General features: G+C 36.6%; 1 protein-coding gene across 3 annotated transcripts in view; it reads right to left on the reverse strand.

Moving 5' to 3' along the window:
* LOC115222615 (WD repeat-containing protein 20) overlaps window positions 1–22,434 on the reverse strand; it is a 132,583-nt gene that overhangs the window by 1,606 nt on the left and 108,543 nt on the right. For 2 of the 3 annotated variants that reach the window (XM_036511734.1, XM_029792918.2), the window contains one exon: window positions 1–283. This exon is cut by the window's left edge and continues 1,606 nt beyond it. In XM_036511734.1, the coding sequence (XP_036367627.1) occupies window positions 245–283 (39 nt within the window). In that variant the 3' untranslated portion in view covers window positions 1–244. Of the gene's footprint in view, window positions 284–15,389; window positions 15,452–22,434 lie in introns of those variants that run through there. The other variant, XM_036511733.1, reaches the window with a different exon arrangement.

The raw sequence follows: 22,434 nt of genomic DNA on the forward strand, positions 1-22,434 counted from the left end.
TATGTTACACAGCCTTGCAGAAAGGCTGACTGCTGTAGTGTTTCTTATGTTATTCCTATATATTTTTGCTGTGTTATTTATTATGGTTATTATTAGCAATATAATACAAAGTCATGATGGTAGAAAAGACGAGAGGTTTATGCATTTTTCAAAAATGGTCAAAGTTTATAGGATAGATGGATCTCCCATCTAAAGATTTGTAGTGCTGCCATCTTTAATGTTATATTCATTCCAGCATTTATCTTCAACATCCATCATTGCAAGATTCAATCTTTGTGAAAAGCTGAAAAGAAGTCAAAAAGAAAAGCAAAAATACAGTACAGGAAACAAGAAAATACAGTACAAGAATCAAAAAGAAAAAAGGGAATCAGCATTATTTTAAAAAAGAATTAGCATTATTTAAAAACAAAAGATAAATGAGTTTATATCATCAGACAAGAAAGACAAAATTCAACAAATGAGAAAAGTAAATATTAACAATTAGAAACAAATTTTAAGTAAAAAAAATTATCAAAGTAAAAGTTATCAAAGTAGCAAAGAACAAGAGCTACTTTTTTGATAGCACTTTTATTGAGAGGAATATATAGAATGTAGACATCAGAAAGAAAATTAAAAAAAAATTTAACATATATAAATGTCCAATAGCCAGATTTTCCATATACACTATATTGAGCCTAATTTTCTTTGGTTCACTGCTGTCAAGGGTGAGCCGAAAAGTTTATAGGCTGACTATGAAGGAGTGATGCTAGAGCTGTGAAATCTTGCAATGCATTAATCTTAACCCTTCTTGTTGATAAATGCATTTTTTCGTTCCAGGTAAACTGACATCTGACTGTTCAAAGAAGACTTCAAAACTGATTAGTAGTGACTTCTCTTGAGAAGAGAGAGAGAGAAAAGAGTGAGAGAGAAGAAGAAGAAGAAGAGAGAGAGAGAGAGAGAGAGAGAGAGAGGGAGAGAGAGAGAGAGAGAGAGAGAGAGAGAGAGAGAGAGTTTGTTTTACTGTCTCCTTGCCTTGACATTGGGCAATGTTAGTAAGCAAGTATCACCGGCATGCAAGAGGTATTCTTCATGTCATCCATATAATGTGTGTACATGTGTGTTTGTGTGTGCGTAAGTATGTGAGTATGTATATATGTATGTGTACACACACACACACACACACACACATTATGTGGCCAATGTTTTCATACAAGACCTTACAAGTGAATCTGATTCTTCAGATGCTTCAATTCTGTGTATACACATATATTTACTTGACTGCTAACATTTATTTGAAAAAACATGGTTTTACATAATTTTATTAGATTTTCATTGATTTGGCAGGGAGAACTGAAATAACCCATCTACTAGAAAAGGCTATGCAATCAAAGTTCTAAAAGCCCCTCTCCTGGATGATCTACAGTTATTACTGGGGTGGATCTGAAATGTAATCTAACAACACAATCATGAAATAAAGTGGTTAGATGAGTTAAGAGTGAATACTTCTCCCCCAAACTTATAATATAAGTAGTGAAACTCTCCTGATGATTTTAGAAAAACTGCCAAATAGGTTATTGGTGTAGAAAACTCACATTTTTCAGGCCAGCCCTTTTGAACTTGTTCAAAAGCATAATAAACACCAAGATTTATAGGCTAGACTGGTTGGCAGTCATATGTACAACACTAGTAGCTAAAAGCCATCAGATGCGAGTAACCAAAAACTACAGGCCTATAATGTGCCTGAATGTGATATCTAACTTTTACAAGTATGCTTGAATTCACATGATCACGGTGGAACAGAATATATGTCTGAAGAGCAGACAGGAGAAAGAAAGAAGTTTTGGGCTGTACTGAACAACTACTTATTACCAAAACAGTCCTTAAGGAAGTGAAATTACATAATCAAAACCTACTGACATATCAATGGTCTGTCTCTCTCCCCTATCATCAGTGGTAAAGGTTAAAACTACCTCAGAATCTACAAGAGTTTTACATATGTGAGGAAAGCTAGGAGTAAAGCTAAAGAGATAAAAGAATTCTTCAGCAGACTTCAGAATACATGGAAGTTACAGCTGCCTGTATCTAATTAATTCATATTCTACAATGCTTTTGTAATGCCAGTGCTGGCATCAATATTTGGGATATAAGACTGGAAGCTTGAAGAAATCTGCAACTGAGACATCATGATTAAGAAGAAACTAATAATGACTGGTAACTTCCTCATCAAAAATGACACTGACATGTTAAATGATGGAACAGAGATAGAGACATAAGATCAGATCTGTTGGCTTTGAGTGCTGCATTGTATCACTGCTGAACAGCAAAGAAAGAAATGAGTACTTCACATGTATGTTCAACAGTAATAACACTATGAGATGAGGTAAAGAACCTCCCATCAAGTACTCTGATTATACATGTGTTCCATGTGAGTTAAGAGTAACTCTGCTGACCTACTTGAACAGACATGGGAGAGAAATACTTATCATATCAGCAAAATGTTAAGCATGGGTATATATGCTGCAATATAGACAATGCCAGTAACATTGATAAGAACTGTAATCTCACCTGGACCTATGAGAAGTTATCACACCTCATCAAGAAGACTATGAACTTTCATACCAGTGTGGAAGATATAATTCATATGTAGCTGTTCAAAAATGTTCACAAGACACTGCTCTGCAAAAACAGTCTACAATGCTATTCACAGAAGTATTTCCTTATACACACAAGAACCAAAAACATTTACACTTTTAAAAATAAAGAATACTGGTAACATACAGAGTATGGGACAGGGAGCAAAGGATGGGCAATGATGTAGAGATCAGCTGCCCAGTTGCTTCAAAAATTGAGGAAAAGGAGAACAACTATAGAAAATGATAAAATCTTAAATCCGGGCTACATATTTTCATTTACTCCTTTTATCATAGATGCACTGGGTTATATAACAACAGATCTGCCTGGGTTCACAACCTGTCATAGGAACAATGAAAGTTTGTGAAATATTTAGGGTATTCTCCATTTGAGGTTCCTGGTAAACATATGCACACAACCACCTACAGGTATGGAATGTATATGTATGCACATACGTAAATAGTAACAAAACACACATACTTAGGATCTATTGCAACAGGTACATTCACAAGAGTAAGTTTATCTGTGCACACATTAATACTCACATGCATACATATATGCATACAACAACCACTTCAGGTAACCACGAACCTCAAGAGTTGTCTTAATTTAAACAAAACACTCCTATTACATAGTTAAGTGATTAACATGAATTATGTAAAGGAGAAAAAAAGAAATTTAAATAAATCTTGATGAAACAAACATTCATGCAAAAATATGCTATCACACACAGATAATATAATATAATATATATATATATATATATATATATATATATATATATATACATGCATATACATATATTAGTGGAGGCACCAGTGGCAGCTTTATCTGTATCTATGAATTAATTTTTTATTTGCTGAACACTTCCTTTATGGTGATGGTGTCGATGACTCTAGACCAATTCTTGCATAGAGGAGTTGATGGCATTGACTGCATGGTAATGCTGGTGGAAAGCGAGGTTCATTTTGTCAAGCCTTTCTCTCTTATCATTTGATTTCTTTTTCTCTTCAGGTCGCTTTGAAGTCAAAGTATCAAATTGCTGATCGATGGTCAAGACATGTAACAAAATATTAAAATATTTCGTGTATTGTAACCAATTTATTGCAGATAAATTTTTAACAAAAATCTTACATGGACCCCCAAAGGCCATATGAAAACCCTTGTTGAGAATTACTGGGTTATAGGAAGATTCTTATTTCAAGCATTCTTGGGAATGCCTGAAATTACTAGTGTCTTAAAATAATTTTGCTTGTCATAACGTTACTTAGCCTGTCGGTAACGCTTTCACATGATTAGAGAAAAAGAGGGAGAAAGAAAAGAGGGAGAGAGAAAAAGAGGGAGAGAAAAGAGGGAAACAGAAAGAAAGGGAGAGAGAAGCATCCATGACGTGAGGTAGACAAAATGTAATTGTAACACTTTCACATGATTAGTTGAAGGGGAAAAGAGAGAGAAAAAAGAAAGAGAAAAAGAGAATATGGTGAAAAGTGAGACAGCAAGAGAGAGAGAAAAGTGTCCATGATGTGAGGTAAGGGGAACGTAATATTTATTACGTGGTTAAAAAAGTTAGTTGAAGGTAGAGGAGGAGAGGTAAAAATGTAATTTTAGCAGAGAGGTGATGTTCTGATGGTGAGGTTAAAAAAAGACAGAGAGGGAGAGAGAGAAATGATGATGATGGAGGTGGTGATTGGAAAGTGAAAAGTGTATTTTTTTTAATTGAACTAAGTTTTTTATATCACCTATCACTTAACACAAGTGCATCAGTGCAATTCTGTGAAATATTCTCACTTCTTTACGTGGCAGATATATGTGATTTAACTAAAGGTTGTATCATATGTATGGGTGTTTTTTCTGTTTATGGGTAAAATGGAAAAAAAATAATAAATACGAGTGAATATTTATTTTATGAGTGCTATGTATTAAGTTTATAAAATTGTGCAGAGTATATAAAGTGTACTCTTCCGATGGTCGTCCCTTGTCGTGGTGGAAGAGTTTGTGTGTTCCAATGATTCTTAGACTGATACCATCTTGAGTCTTAGACTCCTGGTAGGGCCACCCATGGCAGCAAGGTTGAAGATGAGGTCCCAGATTAAACACAACCAAACACAAGGATCAAGATCCCAATGGTGGAGCAAGCGGAGGAAGGCTATCTCAAGTCCCCAAGGCTTGACTCTGGTGGAAGAGGGCAACACCTGGCAGGCGTGACAAAAGCAGATAGACTCCAGCAGCTCACTGCAACCTGCCTCATCAAGACTGCACATCTCAATTCTTGAGCCGCAGTGGAAAAGTTCCTGGCCAAGTGCATGTGTGTGACCATTGCACAGCCATGATCACCTCAAACAATTTACTCAGCGAATGGCTTCATCTTTGTAATCTGTCCCAAAAGCCCAATGACGATGGTATCGGGGGACCGGAGGCAGGCCTGGAAAGCTGGAAACCTCTAGTTCATGACCACACATTAATGGTGAATCTCAGATGGTCGCTCTCCAATGAATAGCTGTAACATTGGAATTCAGCAGCTAGACTCGTGACTGAGCTGGCCTCTTTAGGATTACTGCAGACACCTCTCAAGGGGAAGTCCTTAGAAAAGGTGGGGTAAACATATATTGTCTTAATATAAATATGTGGTTATTTGAATGGAATAATATCTCATGTCATACATCTGAATTAGGAATTTGCTTGTCAGAATGTTTAAGACAAATATCTGAAATTTTTATCTTATACCAAAGTGTGAGTGTGTATGCATGCATGCAATTTATGTATATATTATTAGCAACGAAAGCATTATTAATGCCGAAAGGTAGTCCATATATCTCTATATCTATAAACGGCAAAATGTCTGTGTATCTGTGTGTGTATGTGTACTATCTGAGGGTGGTTGTGAAGATCTTTTCATTTCCCCAGTTACCCCTGAAAGCCATGAAAACAAAAATCGATAAACTGACCCCTTATGTTTCAGGTAACAAAAGTCTTTAACACAAGAGATGCAACTCACTTAATCCAGCAGTTTAATCTAAAGATATTAAACAATAGCAAGGGAAATAACTCTTTAAAACTATGCATTTCCCACCCTTTGTTATGTATCACACCTCACTACTGTACCAGACCAATTTATCCAATTTAGGACCGGAACTGTCCCAGATTTCTTGATTTTCCAGTTTCCCACAGAATTTCTAAACGTTTGCTTAAAATCTCTATATCTATAAATGGCAAAATGTCTGTTTTTTGATTGGACGGAGATAATTTTACACCTGACAGTTGAATGCACGTGCACATTTGCAGACAGTCTGTATGAGTCAGTGCACTTTTGTGTTTTGCAAAGATGTGTTATCATGTGTTTTGGCCTTCAAATGTGCAAGCATCTTTGATTTGAGAAATGCAGGGAATAATTAACGAGTTAGACCAAGTGAATGACAAGAGAGCGGGATTTTCATGGAAGACCAAATATGCTTGACTAGCACTAAACCTGACGTCGGGTCATAGGGCTAGTAACATATAAATATACTTACATATCCCTTACTATATAAAATAGACCTGTGTGTGTGTGTTCACTTTTCATGCAAAAACAGATGCACAAACTGCTTCCATACTTGGGATGCATGAATAATTTGACCTTGGATACCTAATATGGTCATCAGTTTATTTTTTATTTTTTACATAAATAATATTGCTTTATATTTATGATTCACTTCTTTAAAAAGATTTCTCAATGTCAATTTCCGGCATTGACATAAAAACAGCAAAGTCTCTCACTCTTTATTTTAATGTTTTCATTCACTTTTTGTAAACAACTACAATAAATTACTGAAAAGAATATTTGCTAAGTTTACAAATTTAAATATTTGGTACAAGATGGTTTTTTACGTGTCTTTATTTATATGGTTTTTTCATTTCATGTCTATCTCATTCATTGTTTGCAATGTTGTCTCCCCCTCCCCCACACACACTTCAGCTTTCATTTTGCTATTACACAAATATTACATTAAAATTTTGCAATTCAACATGCAGTGTCCAAAAAATAAAGGCATTCTTTCTCTTGAACTCGCAAATTTTGTTAATTTCTGTAAAAATTTTTCTATTTACTTACTTTTTGCACACCATGTTCAGCTCTATGTATTTGTAGTGAGTCACACATGCACGTGTGTTTTTGTATGTATGTTTGTATGCATTTATGTATGTGTGTGTGTGTATGTGTGTATATATGTGAGAGTGAGTGAAGGAGTGTGTTGTCATGTATATGTACATACATGAATACATCTTTTTTGTATGTGTGCGTATGTGTATGGGAGAGAGAGAGAGTGATGTCTAAGTGGCTCTCTCTCTCTCTCACATGCACACATACATATAAAAAAGGTGTATGCTTATTTATGTATGTATACATGACAACACACCCCTTCACTTTCTCTGTCCCCCTCTCTCTCTCTTACACACACACACACACACACACATTCATTTCATCTGCTGTTTGATACTGTATATGTATCTGTGTGTGTGTGTGTGCCATTCCACAATTGCCAGAAAGAAGCAGAGATTTTTCTTTCTTGATGCTCCTTGTAGCACAGGTAAAACATTTGTAACAACATTGCTTCTCTTCAAAGTAAGACAACAAAAAAGAATTTTAGTTGCTGTCACATTGTCTGGCTTTGTGTCACTATTCTCCCAGGAGGACGAACAGCTCATTCTGCTTTTAAATTACTGCTAAACCTGGTCACAAATGACAGTCCAATTTGTAACATAAGCAAAGATTCAGGTTCACCAGAAGTGTTGTGCCAATGCCACCTGATCATTTGAGATGAATGCATCATATCACATAAAAGTGCAATGAAAGCTCTTGATAAAACCTTACAGGACATCAGAGGCAACAATAAATCCATGGGAGGGATTACATTAGTTTTATCAGGAGACTTCAGACAGACATTACCAGTCATTTTGAGATGAACAAGATTTGCCGAAATAAAAGTATGCATTAAGTCTTTACACCTATGGAATAAAGTACAGAAATTCTCCTTCAATACTAATGTGTACATGGGGACCAATGTACAAAACAGTTTTCAACCTGGCTCCTCCAATTAAGAAATAGGAAAATACCATTTGGTAGGAATGGTGATATCAGTTTGGCTCATATTGCTATCATGGTTACTTCCCCCAGCTGAATTTAAGAACAGGATATTTCCAAACTTAAGTAATAATCATAATTCACATAAATGGTTGTACACCAAAAAATGAGACAGTAGCAAGTATTAACCATGAATTAATGAATAAGATTCCAACAGTCGTTAAGGAGTACAAATCAGTTGATTCAATTCTTGGGCAAAATCAAGCTGTCCATTACCCAACAGAGTTCTTTAATTCTTTTGAGCCACCTGGAACTCCCCCACATAAACTTTTTCTGAAGGTAGGAGTCCTAATAATGTTTCTAAGAAATTTAGATCCTCCATATAATGGGACAAGGGTAATTGTGAAGACATTATCACTTAATGTGATACAAGCTACCATCATCACTGGATATGCCTCTGGAGGGGAGGTTTTCATTCCAAGAATTCCAATCACTCCTACAGACATGCCAATTGCATTCAAACGAACACAATTCCCAGTGCAACTTAGCTATTAATAAAGCTCAAGTTCAAACTTTGAAATCGACTGGCTTGCTTTTCTCATTGTCAACTTTATGTTGGTTGCTCCAGGGTTGGTACTTAGTAAAACTTATCTGTCTATGCTCCAAACCAGAAAACAAAGAATGTTGTTTACCAGAAACTCTTATGTAATTTCTTTCAACATATGTGGTAGAATTTATCTTCTTTCATAAAAGTGATAAATTTTGTATTTTTGGTGATTATCATTATATTATTATTATTATTATTATTATTATTATTATTATTTTGTATTATGAATCCAGAAATGCAACAGCTAGGTAATACAACTATGATTACTTTTGAACCGTATTGAGAGAAAAAAATGTAACTTAGTAACAAAACACGTAAGAGTGGTTAAAAATATAAACAGACCAATCATATGTTCTGATTGAAGAATCATTTACCAAACAGAAACAGGTGTGGCCATCCTATTCTGTTACAGTTAAGCAGTAGTATAGTTTGTGGCATACATTCTATAACATTTGACCTGACCCTTGTACTACATAATCTGGAACCTCAATAAAACAAGGAATACATAAATGGCGGTGCCCCAGCATGGCCACAGCTCATAAGCTGAAACTAGAATCAATCAATCATACAAATTTACAAAATAAAATGTATAAAAAAAAATTAATTGAATAAAAATATACATGCATAAAGAAAAATATTTGAAAAATATACAAAATTTATGAAATAAACAATAATGCAGAAATGTACTTTGAAAAGCAATAAAAAAAAAGAAATGGAAATCAAAAAAAGTGAGAGATTTCGTATAAAAATAAATAAATAAAATAATGAGAAAATATATTATTTTTAAAAAGACCTGTATCCTATAGAATAAAATTAGTTTAAATATAAAAGGCTTTGAATAAATTAAGAAATAAACAAATTAATAAACTAATTAGTTAATAGGCAACTACGACTGTATTTGCCTATTAACTAACAACTTAGGTTTAAGCAAAATAATCAATAGCCAATAAAAAATAGTAATCGCATTAAAGTAGAAATACAGCTTCCAGTAAAGCAAATATAATATGCAGCTATATATATATATATATATATACAAGTGTACATATACACACATATGCATATATACATCCATTTACAAGCCAATATATGTGAATTTGCACACATACAATCACTTACAAGTAAGATATTTATAAAAGTACAAACTCAAATGAACTGAAGTAAATAAACAAAATCCTTTAGGATATTCAACAGGCCTTCATGATTTTCATCTCTTGTCTGGCCCTAAGGCCTTTTTGTTTGTGTGCCTACAGTCATCCTGGCTGTTTTCATCTCCGTCCCTTGTTTGTCCACTAATCGTCTCATCTTGAATTATATTTATTCCACATTTGTATGCAAACTTTCTGTATCTACTTGGGCCGACCAAAGCCTTGTGAGTGGATTTGGTAGACGGAAACTGAAAGAAGCTCGTCGTATATATGTACATATATATATATATATATATATATATATATGTTTATATATGTATGGGTGTATATGTTTGTGTGTTTGTGTTTGTGTTTGTCCCCCCAACATCACTTGACAACCAATGCTGGTGTGTTTACGTCACCGTAACTTAGCGGTTCGGCGAAAGAGACCGATAGAATAAGTACTAGGCTTACAAAGAATAAGTCCTGGGGTCGATTTGCTCGAATAAAGGTGGTGCTCCAGCATGGCCACAGTCAAATGACTGAAACAAGTAAAAGAGTATCACATAATTGTATATTTCTTATCTGTTAATTTTCTGTCTTGTTTTTTTTTGGCTTGCCAATTCCTGGCAGCATTTTGCTATCAGAAGGGAAAGTAATATTATCGTTAAGATGTGAAACTGCATTTGACCCTCTGATTCATAACTGATGAGGCTTTGGCAACCTTCTGCGTCTGTTTCCCATTCATTTGGACATTTATTATGTTTTTAACTTACTATTTAATGCAACATTATGTACTGGTATAATTTTTGATTACACTTATTCTATTTCTCTCTCTCTTATGCTTGAGGAGACCTATTGAGTCAAGTACCTCAATATCAAATGGAAATTGTAGTTGTGATACCTGTGCCGGTGGCACATAAAAAGCACCAACCAATTGTGGCCACTGCCAGCCTCCCCTGGCACCTGTGCCACTGGCATGCAAAAAGCGCCCACTATACTCATGGAGTGGTTGGCGTTAGGAAGGGCATCCAGCGGTAGAAACACTCATCATCATCATCATTGTTCGTCCGTGGTGAAGACAATGGAATTTACCATGCTACGCCAGACTTCACGGTCCATCATGGCATTATGGATGTCCTGTTGCTGGATGCCTGTATCCCTGGAGATTACATCAGGGTAGGAGAGTGTGCGCCCTCTGGTATTGCGAGTAGATGGCTTCTTTTTCAGCTCTACAACAATGTCCAGCAAACTGGACTCTTCTACCTTTCACAAGAGATGATACAGGTGGTAGTTTCCCATATATTTGCATTTTGGTTGGATGGTGCTTCCACGAGAGATTTTGAGCTCTCATAAGGAGGCAAGTGTAGGTTCCATCCAACCGCCTCTCAAGCTTCTTTGATAACGTCCAGGTTTCTGAGCCATATAGTAGAATTGGTTCGACTGTGGCTTTGAAGATTTCAAGTTTGAAGTCTCTACTTAGATTTGATGACCAGATCTTATGCATGTCATTACAGGCTGACCAGGCCATACCCTTTCTAGTTAGAAAGTCTTTTCCAGATGATGATATGTATGACCCAAGATATTTATAATCAGAAACCATATTTAAGGGCGCATTGTTGAGAGTATGGATGATGCAATCACTGTTGGACAGGCACTTGTTTATGTATTCAGTTTTGGCCTCATTGAGGTAAAGACCTACACAATTTGAGGCTTGTTCAAGAGATTGTAAAAGAGACTGGGCATTGGAGAGAGAATCACTGATAAGAGTGATGTCGTCAGCAAAGTCAGTGTCTGTCAAGTACTCAGCTGGGTGTCTGGAACTTCTTCTTGGTTTTATTTCAAAGCCCTTGCCAGAGATGGTATCAACTGACATACGTAGCACATAATCAACAACAATGATGAAAAGAAATGGGGCGAGTGTGTCTCCCTGCAGTATTCCGGCTTTGATTGAGAAAGATGATGTTTCTCCGTCAGGGGTCATGATGGTTGAAGACGTATCTGTGTAGAGGACCTTGATGGCAGAAATGATTTTGTCTGGTATCCCATAGAGCTTAAGGATTTCAAACACTGCTAGATCAGACTGGAGCTTGGTGCAGCCTCCTGGCTTCCCAGACCCCGGTTGAACTGTCCAACACATGCTAGCATGGAAAACGGATGTTAAATGATGATGATATATGTATGTGTGTTGTGTGTGTCAATTGCAATCAAACTATGGTGATGCGCTCCAGAAATGGCCATAGATGATGTGTTTAGTCTAATCTGAGTAACTTTACTCATGAATTATTATAGTCTGTGTGGATGTATTTTTTGATTCGAAGTATTTTACTCATGGATTCGAAGTATTTTACTCACATTGGTGTGAGTGAAGTAAAAAAAAAAACTTTTTAGTCGATTTATTCTTTATTTGTTTACTCATTTTCTCAACTTTTCAACATGACACATTTTTAGTATTTTAAGTATTTTATAAATTTTTAGTTGCTTTTTGATGGGATGTTCCTATACATGTTTTTTTCACATATATGTATATTTTTTTACCTTTGTTGGTTTTCTGTATTTGTATGTCTTATATATTTTATATTTTGATTTATATATTATGAAAGCCATGGTAATATTTATTTATATATGATGCATGTTGGAGGTTTGATACCGTATATAAAGTTGCTAATTCATTTTAATGTTTGTTCTATGACCAATGTTTAATGATCCTTGTTTCATTTATTTGAGCACTTCTTTTTTGCAGTCCTATTAACACTTTGTCTCTTTAGAAAGAAACTATATTATTTCTTGATGTATTATATATATATATATATAATATATATATATATATATATATATATCTCGGCGGCACGTAAAAAGCACCATTCAAGCATGATTGTTACTAGCTTCGCCTTACTGGCACTTGTGCTAGTGGCATGTGAAAAAAAACATTCGAACGAGGTTGTTGCCAGTGCCGCTGGACTGGCTCCTGTGCAGGTGGCACATAAAAAACTCCATTTGAGCGTGGCTGCTGCCAGTACTGCCTAACTGGCCCTCATGCCGGTGACATGTAAAAGCACGCACTAACCTCTCAGAGTTGTTGGCATTAGGAAGGGCATCCAGCTGTAAAAACTCTGCCAGATCAAGATTGGAGCCTGGTGCAGCCATCTGGTTTGCCAGTCTTCAGTCAAATCGTCCAACCCATGCTAGCATGGAAAGCGGTCATTTAACGATGATGATGATGATGATATATTACTGGTGAAGGCTGGTTTATAGGCTACCTTTATGGTGTATCTTCAGGCCCAAAGACCTGTTGGCCTATGGCCTCTTTAAAATTTGGAGGGGGAAATGATATAGATATAAAAGAGTGGGCTTCTTCTCTGGATTTATGCTATACTGGTTTTCCAGTTTATCATTGCATGTTTTATATATTTTAGTAATGTTCATCATCATCATCATCGTTTAACATCTGCTTTCCATGCTAGCATGGTTTGGACGATTTGACTGATGTCTGGCGAACCGGATGGCTGAACCAGACTCCAATCTGATCTGGCAGAGTTTCTACAGTTGGATGCCCTTCCTAATGCCAACCACTCCGAGAGTGTAGTAGGTGCTTTTACGTGCCACCGGCATGAGGGCCAGTTAGGCGGTACTGGAAACGGTCACGTTCAAATGGTGCTTTTTATGTGCCACCTGCACAAGATCCAGTTCAGCGGCACTGGCAACGACCTCGCTCGAATGTTTTTTCAAGTGCCATCAGCACAACTGGCAGTAAGGTGACACAGATAATGATCATGCTTGAATGGTGTTTCTGATGTGCCACCGGTACATATATAGCTCTTCTTATACAGGTAAATCATTACATAATTTTTTATTTAAACTTAACTTTAAATTCTGTATATATGAGGATCTGTAAGTATTGAAACATTTGTAGTGATTAAAAAGCTGCTTAACTGTACTTACTCTTCCATTTGACTCTTTTACTTTTTACTTTTATATATATATATATATATATATATATATATATACATACATGGTATGTATGATTGTGTATAGAAGAATATATTACTCAAAGAAATTCCAACTTCGATTTTCATGTTTTAATTATAATCTTATATATAAGATAATATAATATAATGAAATGATAGAATATTAAATGGATCTTTTCGGTTTGAACGGTAGTTTTTAACATAATTTCTAGGTAACTAAAATATTTTAAACTTCGTATACTGGTAGAATGTGTTTATAAAACATCATTTTCTCTTGGCTTTCTTGAGAAAATTCTATAGTTTGTAAAGTATTTCGTCTTTAATTTCTTGCATTTTGGCAATTTTAACCAATCACTGACGTCCATTTAGGTAAACAACATTCTGTGCCGTATGAATATGTCCTTGCTTTAAGAAACAGATTGGGTTTATTTACATTTGTGAAGAAACAAATATACCCTTTCCCCCACCCATAACCCTAACTAACCCTAAATCTAAAATAGAATGAAATGCAATAGATCGATACTAGGCTCATAATTATGGGTGACAATTTCATATGACACCGCTAGAGAAAATGGCATTCTGAAGCCTATTTAAATGTATTTAAGGCACACATTTTAGTCATCTCGCTACAGTTGTAAATTGTAAGACATAACTGTCACCTCTACTATATAAACCTGAAAATTGCATAGTTTAATGCATGAAAGTACTAGTTCAATCAGAATGGACATTCAATATTCTATCATTTCATTATATTATATTATCTTATAGTATATTTTTATGAGATTGTAAATAAAACATGAAAATCAGACAAAGTTGGAATCTTTTTGAGTAATATATCTATATACACACACATATATACATAAACACACACATACATCCATTTTTACACAAGGTGATCAAGTTAAATTTGACAGTTTGCAAAAAAGGAAAAGAAAACAATATTCTATCCAAAAATATAAATATATTAAAAAATCAAAATGTATCAACTAGACTATAGCTGGGAGATAAGCGTTTACTTAAGAAGCGACCCTCAGATTCCACCATGGCCTCAAGACAGCTCCAGAACCTGGGACATGCATTCCTCATTGTGTCCCTGAGAAGATCTTTGAGCATCTTCGTCATCTTGGCCACCATCTCAGCCTTGATGCTGCAGACAGAGTGGTTGGTGTCTTTCTCATCCATGCCCCCCACACAGTAATCTATATGATTATAATTGGAGGAATTAGGAGACCAGAAATTGGGGCTAGTGAAATTGTAGAAATTCTCCAACAACCACTTCTGGCTCTCTCTGGAGGTATGGTAAGGAGTTGAATCCTGCTGCAATAACTGTCTCCAGCCAGGGTTTGACCACAGTCTTCAGCACCTTCACATACTGTCTGCATTGATCCTAAAGCTCTGTTCACAGATGTGGTGCAGCATGACATCTTCACAGATGACACACCCAAAGACTACCACAGATTAAGGGGAACATAGTTTGCATGATAGGTGGGATATGGATTGTAGGTAAACCACCTACAGATGTTGTGCAACTGGTCCTAGTAGAATTTCTTTTCATCTGAGAAGTTTCAGGTCATCTCCAGATGAACAGCATGCCTCAGCTTCTTTGCCTTCATCAAGTATTTCTTCTTGACCTTGGCTGTCAGAATTTGTCCCTTGAACCCCTTGTACAAGTGGTTCTCATTCAGAATCAGCTTCATAGTGGTGACACCAACATCCATCCCTCTTGCCAAAGCTTAAAGGATATTCTTGCTTGGATCTGCTATCATCTTATCCTGCAGTTGGTTGAATTCCAGTGTGCAGATATAGTCAGAATGCTTGCGCTGTCTCTTCCTGCTGGTCAAGGCTTTGTAGTCTCCATTGCAACTATCCATGCCACATCTTACAGCCTTTGTAGTATTCCCAGAGCACAGAGCATCAATCATGATGTCTTTTTGATACCTAGTGTGAACCATCATGATACAGGTAACTCTTTTCCAATATTCAGATGGCTTCCAGTCCTCCATGTCGGCTAACTTTTCCCCAACTACAACTTTAATCTTTATGCTCTCCAGTGCTACTGACTGTTTACCAATACATCAAGCTGTTCCTGGAACAAAAAAAGGAAACATAAACATCGTCAATTTAGCCCAAATGGCCTATATACAGCAACAACAGTTAAAGTGAGGAAAAGAGAAATTCAAATTGATGTTATGAATGTTTCAGTAACCAAACATTTTATATTCTGTACCACATATATTAATATATAATAAATATATTTAACATGCCTTAAAATAAAATAAAATAAAATAATAATTATTATTGTTCATTTACCTTGTCAGATATCATTATTTGACACAAGCAACTTAAAAGATAAATATGCAATGGAATATAGATTTAGAACACCTCATAAATATATGTTAACCCCATTCAAACAAATGAGATAATCCTCCATGAGTGAATTCCTAAGCATTTGAAATGCCAAAAGGATATATGTTAACTGACCAATAGAAAATAAAAAACAAAATTCATTTGGATCTTTTTAAAGATCAAAACATATACAAAGTCTTTCTTATGACACATCAAATTCACCTCCTTAAACATGAAAGAGTAAAATGTCATTTAATTTCCACTATATACATCTATATATATAGACACACTTATGTTATCATGTAATATACACACAAACAAAAAACTAAAATATACAAGTGTGAATATATGTAAAATCATTTAAAAGCATACAGTTACCTCGTTAATACTTATACTCAAATATCTATATTTAAGCATATATGCATGCATATAGACATACATGCACAAACACACACACACTCAGTCACTCACTCATGAAGAGTTTCCCTTTATAATCAATCTATTGGAGTTTAATTTAATGTTTATTCAGTTAACTGAATACTATGTTAAGCAGTTTCTAACAGGGATTATAATTATCTCTGCAAATTTTATATTCATATATATATATATATTATGTAGCCATTGATTATGTCTGGCCAGAAAGTTACCATTGGTTTCACATCTATAGACAAATCATCAGACCTGCTGGCTGGAGGCACATAATCTTTACTAATGGTGGTAAGAATATAGTATTCGTCAGCAAAGGTGTGAAAAATAAAAACCCTGAAATGAAATTCTTCAAAGCAAAAACTCCTTCTGGGTGAGATTCAAGTGTTATCTAAAAATGATCAGTTTATGTACAATTTCCATTCACTAGTTAGGAAATGGGTAAGTCTATATCTCCAACAAGAATTTTCTTTCATGAGGGCACAAACTAAAAACTACACTTTTGGAATTTAAGAAAACTTTCAGATCAAGGGATTTTATTAAGATCTTTACCCTGTTGAGGTATAATGGTCCAGGCTGTTCATGGAGCTTCCATTTAAACTTGCATGGCATTTCCTCTACTTTAAATGCCATATATTTAGCCAATTACATATGGTATTTAAAAGAAGGGGAAATGCCATACACAATTAAGTGGAAGCTCTTAGAACAGCTGGAACCATATCTCAATGGGAGAAGATAATACAAACTTCGCTTGGTCAAGAGGACATGGATCTTAAAAAATTCACCTGATCCAGGGACCTTCTTGAATTCCAAAAGTGAAGTGTTTAGTTGATGCTCTCGTGCCCTCATGAGGGAAAGTTCTTGTTGGAAAAATGGACTTCCTCACTTGCTGATTAGTAAATGGAAAATGTATATAAACTGCCCCTTTTCTGACAAAATTGGAACAGCTTTAAGGGAGATAACACCACCATCTCACCCAGAAGGTATTTTTGCTCTGAAGAATTGACAACAAAGTGGCCAAGTTCCTCTTGAGCATTGGGCCTGATGGAGTCAAAGTGGCTGAGTTCTTTTTGAGCATTGGGCCTCATGGAGGTGAGGTGGCTGAGTTCCCTTCAAGTGTTGGGTCTCACAGGGGCAAGGTGACTGATTTCCTTTTGAGTGTTGGGCTTCATAGAGATAATGGCATTATGTCATGCTTGAGAAGAAGACGCATCAAAACAAGCAAAATTGCAGTTGTAACAGATACCAGTGTCATGCAAATTGGCACCCATGTCGGTGACACATAAACACACCGGTGTCACACACATGGAAGCACACATTACACTCATAGAGTGGTTGGCGTTAGGAAAGGCATCCAGCCATAGAAAACCATGCCAAATCAAAGTGGAGTCTGATGCAGCCTTTCAGCGTGCCAGCCCAGTTAAACCATCCAATCCATGCAAGCACGAACAACAAACATTGAATGATGATGATGTATACATATGTATATGCATTCAATCACATCTGCATAAATACGTGTGTATGTGTGTGTGTGTATGCGCACGCGTTCATGCAAGTATGAAAATGTGTATTCAATTATTCATTTAACACTTGTTTTCCTGTGCCAGCTTGGAGGAGATACAATGGTTTGGAGCAGGATTTTATAGACATTGTGTTGGATGAGATTCTATCAATAAAATCCTGCTCCAAAGCAATTCAGTCATATATATATGTATGAGATGAGTGTTTGTGTTTTGTGTGTATGTGTATATATCTTCTATCTTTTATTAGTTATTGTAGTGTGGCACCACCTTGAAGGTTTTATTCTTGTCAAATGGATCAATCTCAGTAATGGTTATTTAAGCCTGGTATTTATTTTATCAGCCAAATGGCTGTCTTACAGTGATGCAAACAACACTGATTGTCAAGCTGTGATGGGGGACAAATACAAACACAAAATGCACACACATAAATATATATATATATATATATATATATATGTGTGTGTGTGTGTGTGTGTGTGTGTGTTTGTGTGTCTGTGTTTGTCCCCCTAGCATTGCTTGACAACCGATGCTGGTGTGTTTACGTCCCCGTCACTTAGCGGTTCGGCAAAAAGAGACCGATAGAATAAGTACTGGGCTTACAAAGAATGCATGGCCGCAATCAAATGACTCAAACAAGTAAAAGAGTAAAAGAATATATATATATATATACAGTAATCCCTCGCCAGTTGTGGTTCACTTATTGTGGTTTATTATTTAAGCATATGTTGATTCCTTTGTGGTGTTGCCTTGCATTTATAATAAAATAGATATATACAAAATAATAAAATATATATAGTACAGTACTGTTTCTACTTTGTGGATTTTCACCTATTGCGGAGAGTTTTGATATGTAACACTTGCAATAGTCGAGGAATTACTGTATATATAACAGGCTTCTTTCAGTGTCTGTCTAACAAATCCACTCACAAGGCTGTCGTCAGCTTGGGGCTAAAGTTGAAAATAATTGTCCAAGGTGTCATGCAGTGGGACTCAATCCAAAACCATGTAGTTGGGAAGCAAATTTCTCACCACACAACCACAGTATTTAAGAGCACAGTTGATGATAACTTGTTAAATACCAGGATGTTATTATAGAGAAGTTAATCCAGGTGGAGCCAACCAACAGCTATGTACATAATCAGGTAAAATGAACTTATAGAGCAATATATTTTGAATAAAAGTAGAAAAGAGTTTATTTCATACAGTTCACACTAAATTGTACTCAATAGTTGTGTCATTAGCCTATATATGTGTAACAGATGTGAACACACACAGAATTTGAAGGGATAATTGTAAATCCAAGCTTTCACCTTGTTAGCATTTCATGTAAGAAACTGGTTAACATAGTTTCCAGTTAACAGAATAAACATCAGTTAAACTCCAATAGATTATAAAGGGAAGCACTTTGCAAATCTGAAGTATAGTCAAATAGGCATAAGATATGCTTTGCTGAGTGTAATAATAATTAAGATGAGTATAATAATAATTAAGATGAGGAAAAGAGAAATGCAAATCAATGTTACAATGTTTCAGTAAGCAAGCATTATATATTCTGTACCACATATATTGATATGCAATAAAATAAAATATAATTATAATTATTATTGTTCATTTACCTTGTCAGACATCATTATTTGACAAAAGCAACTTAAAAGATAAATATGCAATGGAATATAGATTTAGAACACCTCATAAATATATGTTAACTCCATTCAAACAAATGAGATAATCCTTCATGAGTGAATTGCTAAGCATTTGAAATGCCAAAAGGATATATGTTAACTGACCAATAGAAAAAAAAAACAAAATTCATTTACATCTTTTTAAAAGTCTTTCTTATGACACATCAAATTAATCTCCTTAAACATGAAAGAGTAAAATGTCATTTAATTTCCACTATATACATATATATATATATATATATAATATATATATATATATAGACACACTTATGTTATCATGTAATATACACACAAACACTTTCCCACTTTCTTTACAAACATTTATCTATATTGTGCTGTCTTCAATATTGCAGATAAAATAGTGTATAAATAAATATATATAAATATACAAACACAAGCTAAAATATACATGTGTGAATATATACAAAACCATAGCTACGTATAAACAGTTACCTCGTTCATATTTATGCACTAGACTGCTGGAATTCTGTGATGCATGTAACCTTTCAATCTGCAACACTAACTTCAAGAAGCCAGTCTGCCACCTTATAACTTATCAGTCAGGAGACTCCGCTAGCCAAATAGACTTCATCCTCACCAGACAACGGGATGCAGGGTTGCTCTTGAATACAAAGATCCTCCGGGTGAAGAATGTATCCCTCAGCATAGACTAATCATCAGTGACTTTAAGCTTGAGGCCAGAAGGACTCCAAGAAACAAACCAATCCAGAAAAGAAGGATTTGGAGGCTAAAGAACCCTTCGCATGGTCAGAAATTTAGGGACATACTCATCAAGAAATTTGATGAGAGGGAGGAGGAGCTTCAGACGTCAGACATAGAAGGTAGCTGGGAATTCCTACGGGACAGCTTGTTGAGTGCCACAGACCAAGTCTGTGGATGGTGCAAAGTCCTTCCAGACCAAGAATTACGTGGTGGTGGAATAGTGCAGTAGATAAAGCCATCTGTGAAAAGAGACGGGCCTGGAAAGCCTGGAAGGATGGGGGCAGCAGGGAACTGTACCAGATAGCCAAAAGGGAGGCTGGGCGGCAGGTATACATTGCCAAAGATGTAGCAGAAAAGAAGAAGTTTGCCAATGTCCAGCGTCGCGAGGATCAAAGAGCTGAAGTATTTCGGATTGCCAGACAGTGTGTCAGAGAAAATAGCGATGTTATAGGAGAGAAATGTGTCCGCATGGATGATGGGGCACTTGCTTTTACTACTAGTGAAAAGAAAGAGGCTTGGAGAAGCCATTATGAAAGACTGCTGAATGAGGAGAATGAATGGGAGGAGGAGAGCCTGCCAAATGTTGACCCAGTAGAGGGACCAGCTACCCGAATAGACAGCTCCCTTGTAGATAAGGCAATTAAGGATATGAAACCAAGCAAAGCCCCTGGCCTATCAGGAATCACTGCTGAGATGCTTAAAACAGCTGGCTATGTGGGCTATGCCATAGTCACCCGCATTGTAAACCAGGTAGTTCACAATGGAGTCATACCCAATGACTGGTGCAGCAGCACCATAGTCAACTGCTACAAGGGTAAGGGTGATGCTCTAGATAGAAATAACTACAGAGGTATCAAACTGTTGGACCAGGTGATGAAGGTCTCAGAGAAGGTCATAACCAATCTCATTAGGGAGAGAATTTGTTTAGATGAAATGCAGTTCGGTTTTGTACCAGGTAGAAGCACCACTGATGCTATATTCCTGGTCCGACAACTGCAGGAGAAGTACCTAGCTAAAGATAAACCCCTCTACATAGCTTTTGTAGACTTGGAGAAAGCCTTTGACAGGGTTCCCCGTTCCCTTATCTGGTGGTCGATGCGGAAACTGGAGATTGAAGAATGGCTAATAAGGGCTGTACAGGCTCTATACAGAGAGGCTGTCAGCAAGGTTAGGATTGGCAACGAATATAGTGAAGAATTCTGGGTAGAAGTAGGTGTGCACCAGGGCTCAGCCTTCAGTCCCCTTTTATTCATCATAGTCCTTCAGGCAATAACAGAGGAATTCAAAACGGGATGCCCCTAGGAGCTCCTCTATGCCGATGACCTAGCTCTCATAGCAGAATCACTACCGGAACTAGAAGAGAAATTTCGGGTGTGGAAGCAAGGGTTGGAATCAAAGGGCCTTAGAATAAATGTAGCAAAGACCAAAGTATTAGTAAGCAGCAAGAGGTACTCAGCACACATCCCCTCGGGTAGGTGGCCCTGCTCAACCTGTAGGAAAGGTACAGGTAGAAACTCCATAAGATGCACCCAATGTAAGTTATGGACACATAAGAGGTGCAGCAACATTAAAGGGAAATTAACAGATAAGATAGCTTTCATGTGCGGCAGATGCACAGGGACAATAGACACAACAGACACTCAGAAAACAGATTCCATCACACTCCAGGGAGAGAAACTAGAAGTAGTTGATAGTTTCCGCTACCTGGGTGACCAAGTTAGTAGCGGAGGTGGATGCACAGAGAGTATCACCACTAGAATACGAATAGCCTGGGCAAAGTTCAGAAAGCTCCTACCCCTACTGGCAACAAAAGGTCTCTCCCTCAGAGCAAAAGGTAGATTGTATGATGCATGTGTGCGAACTGCCATGCTTCACGGTAATGAAACATGGGCTGTGACTGCAGAAGACATGCGTAGACTTGAAAGAAATGAAGCTAGCATGATCCGCTGGATGTGTAGTGTCAGTGTGAACGCAAAACAGAGTGTAAGTATCCTGAGAGAAATGCTGGATATAAGAAGCATCAGATGTGGTGTGCAAGAGTGACGCTTGCGATGGTATGGTCATGTGCTGCGGATGGATGAAGAGAGATGTGTGAAGAAGTGCCACTCCCAAACAGTTGAAGGTATCAGGGGGAGAGGTAGACCCAGGAAGACATGGGATGAGGTGGTCAAGCATGACCTCAGAGCATTGGGCCTCACTGAGGCAATGGCGAAGGACCGAGATCTCTGGAGATATGCTGTGACTACAAAGACCCGGGCTGCTTTCTGCAGCAATTCCACATACCCCCTACCCATTCTAAGTACCCCGGATCCCCAAAGTACCCTGGATCCCCAAAGTACCCCGATCCCCAAAGTACCCCGGACCTCGTT

Source organism: Octopus sinensis, linkage group LG20 (assembly GCF_006345805.1).
Source record: "Octopus sinensis linkage group LG20, ASM634580v1, whole genome shotgun sequence".
In the NCBI taxonomy this organism is placed as follows: domain Eukaryota; kingdom Metazoa; phylum Mollusca; class Cephalopoda; order Octopoda; family Octopodidae; genus Octopus; species Octopus sinensis.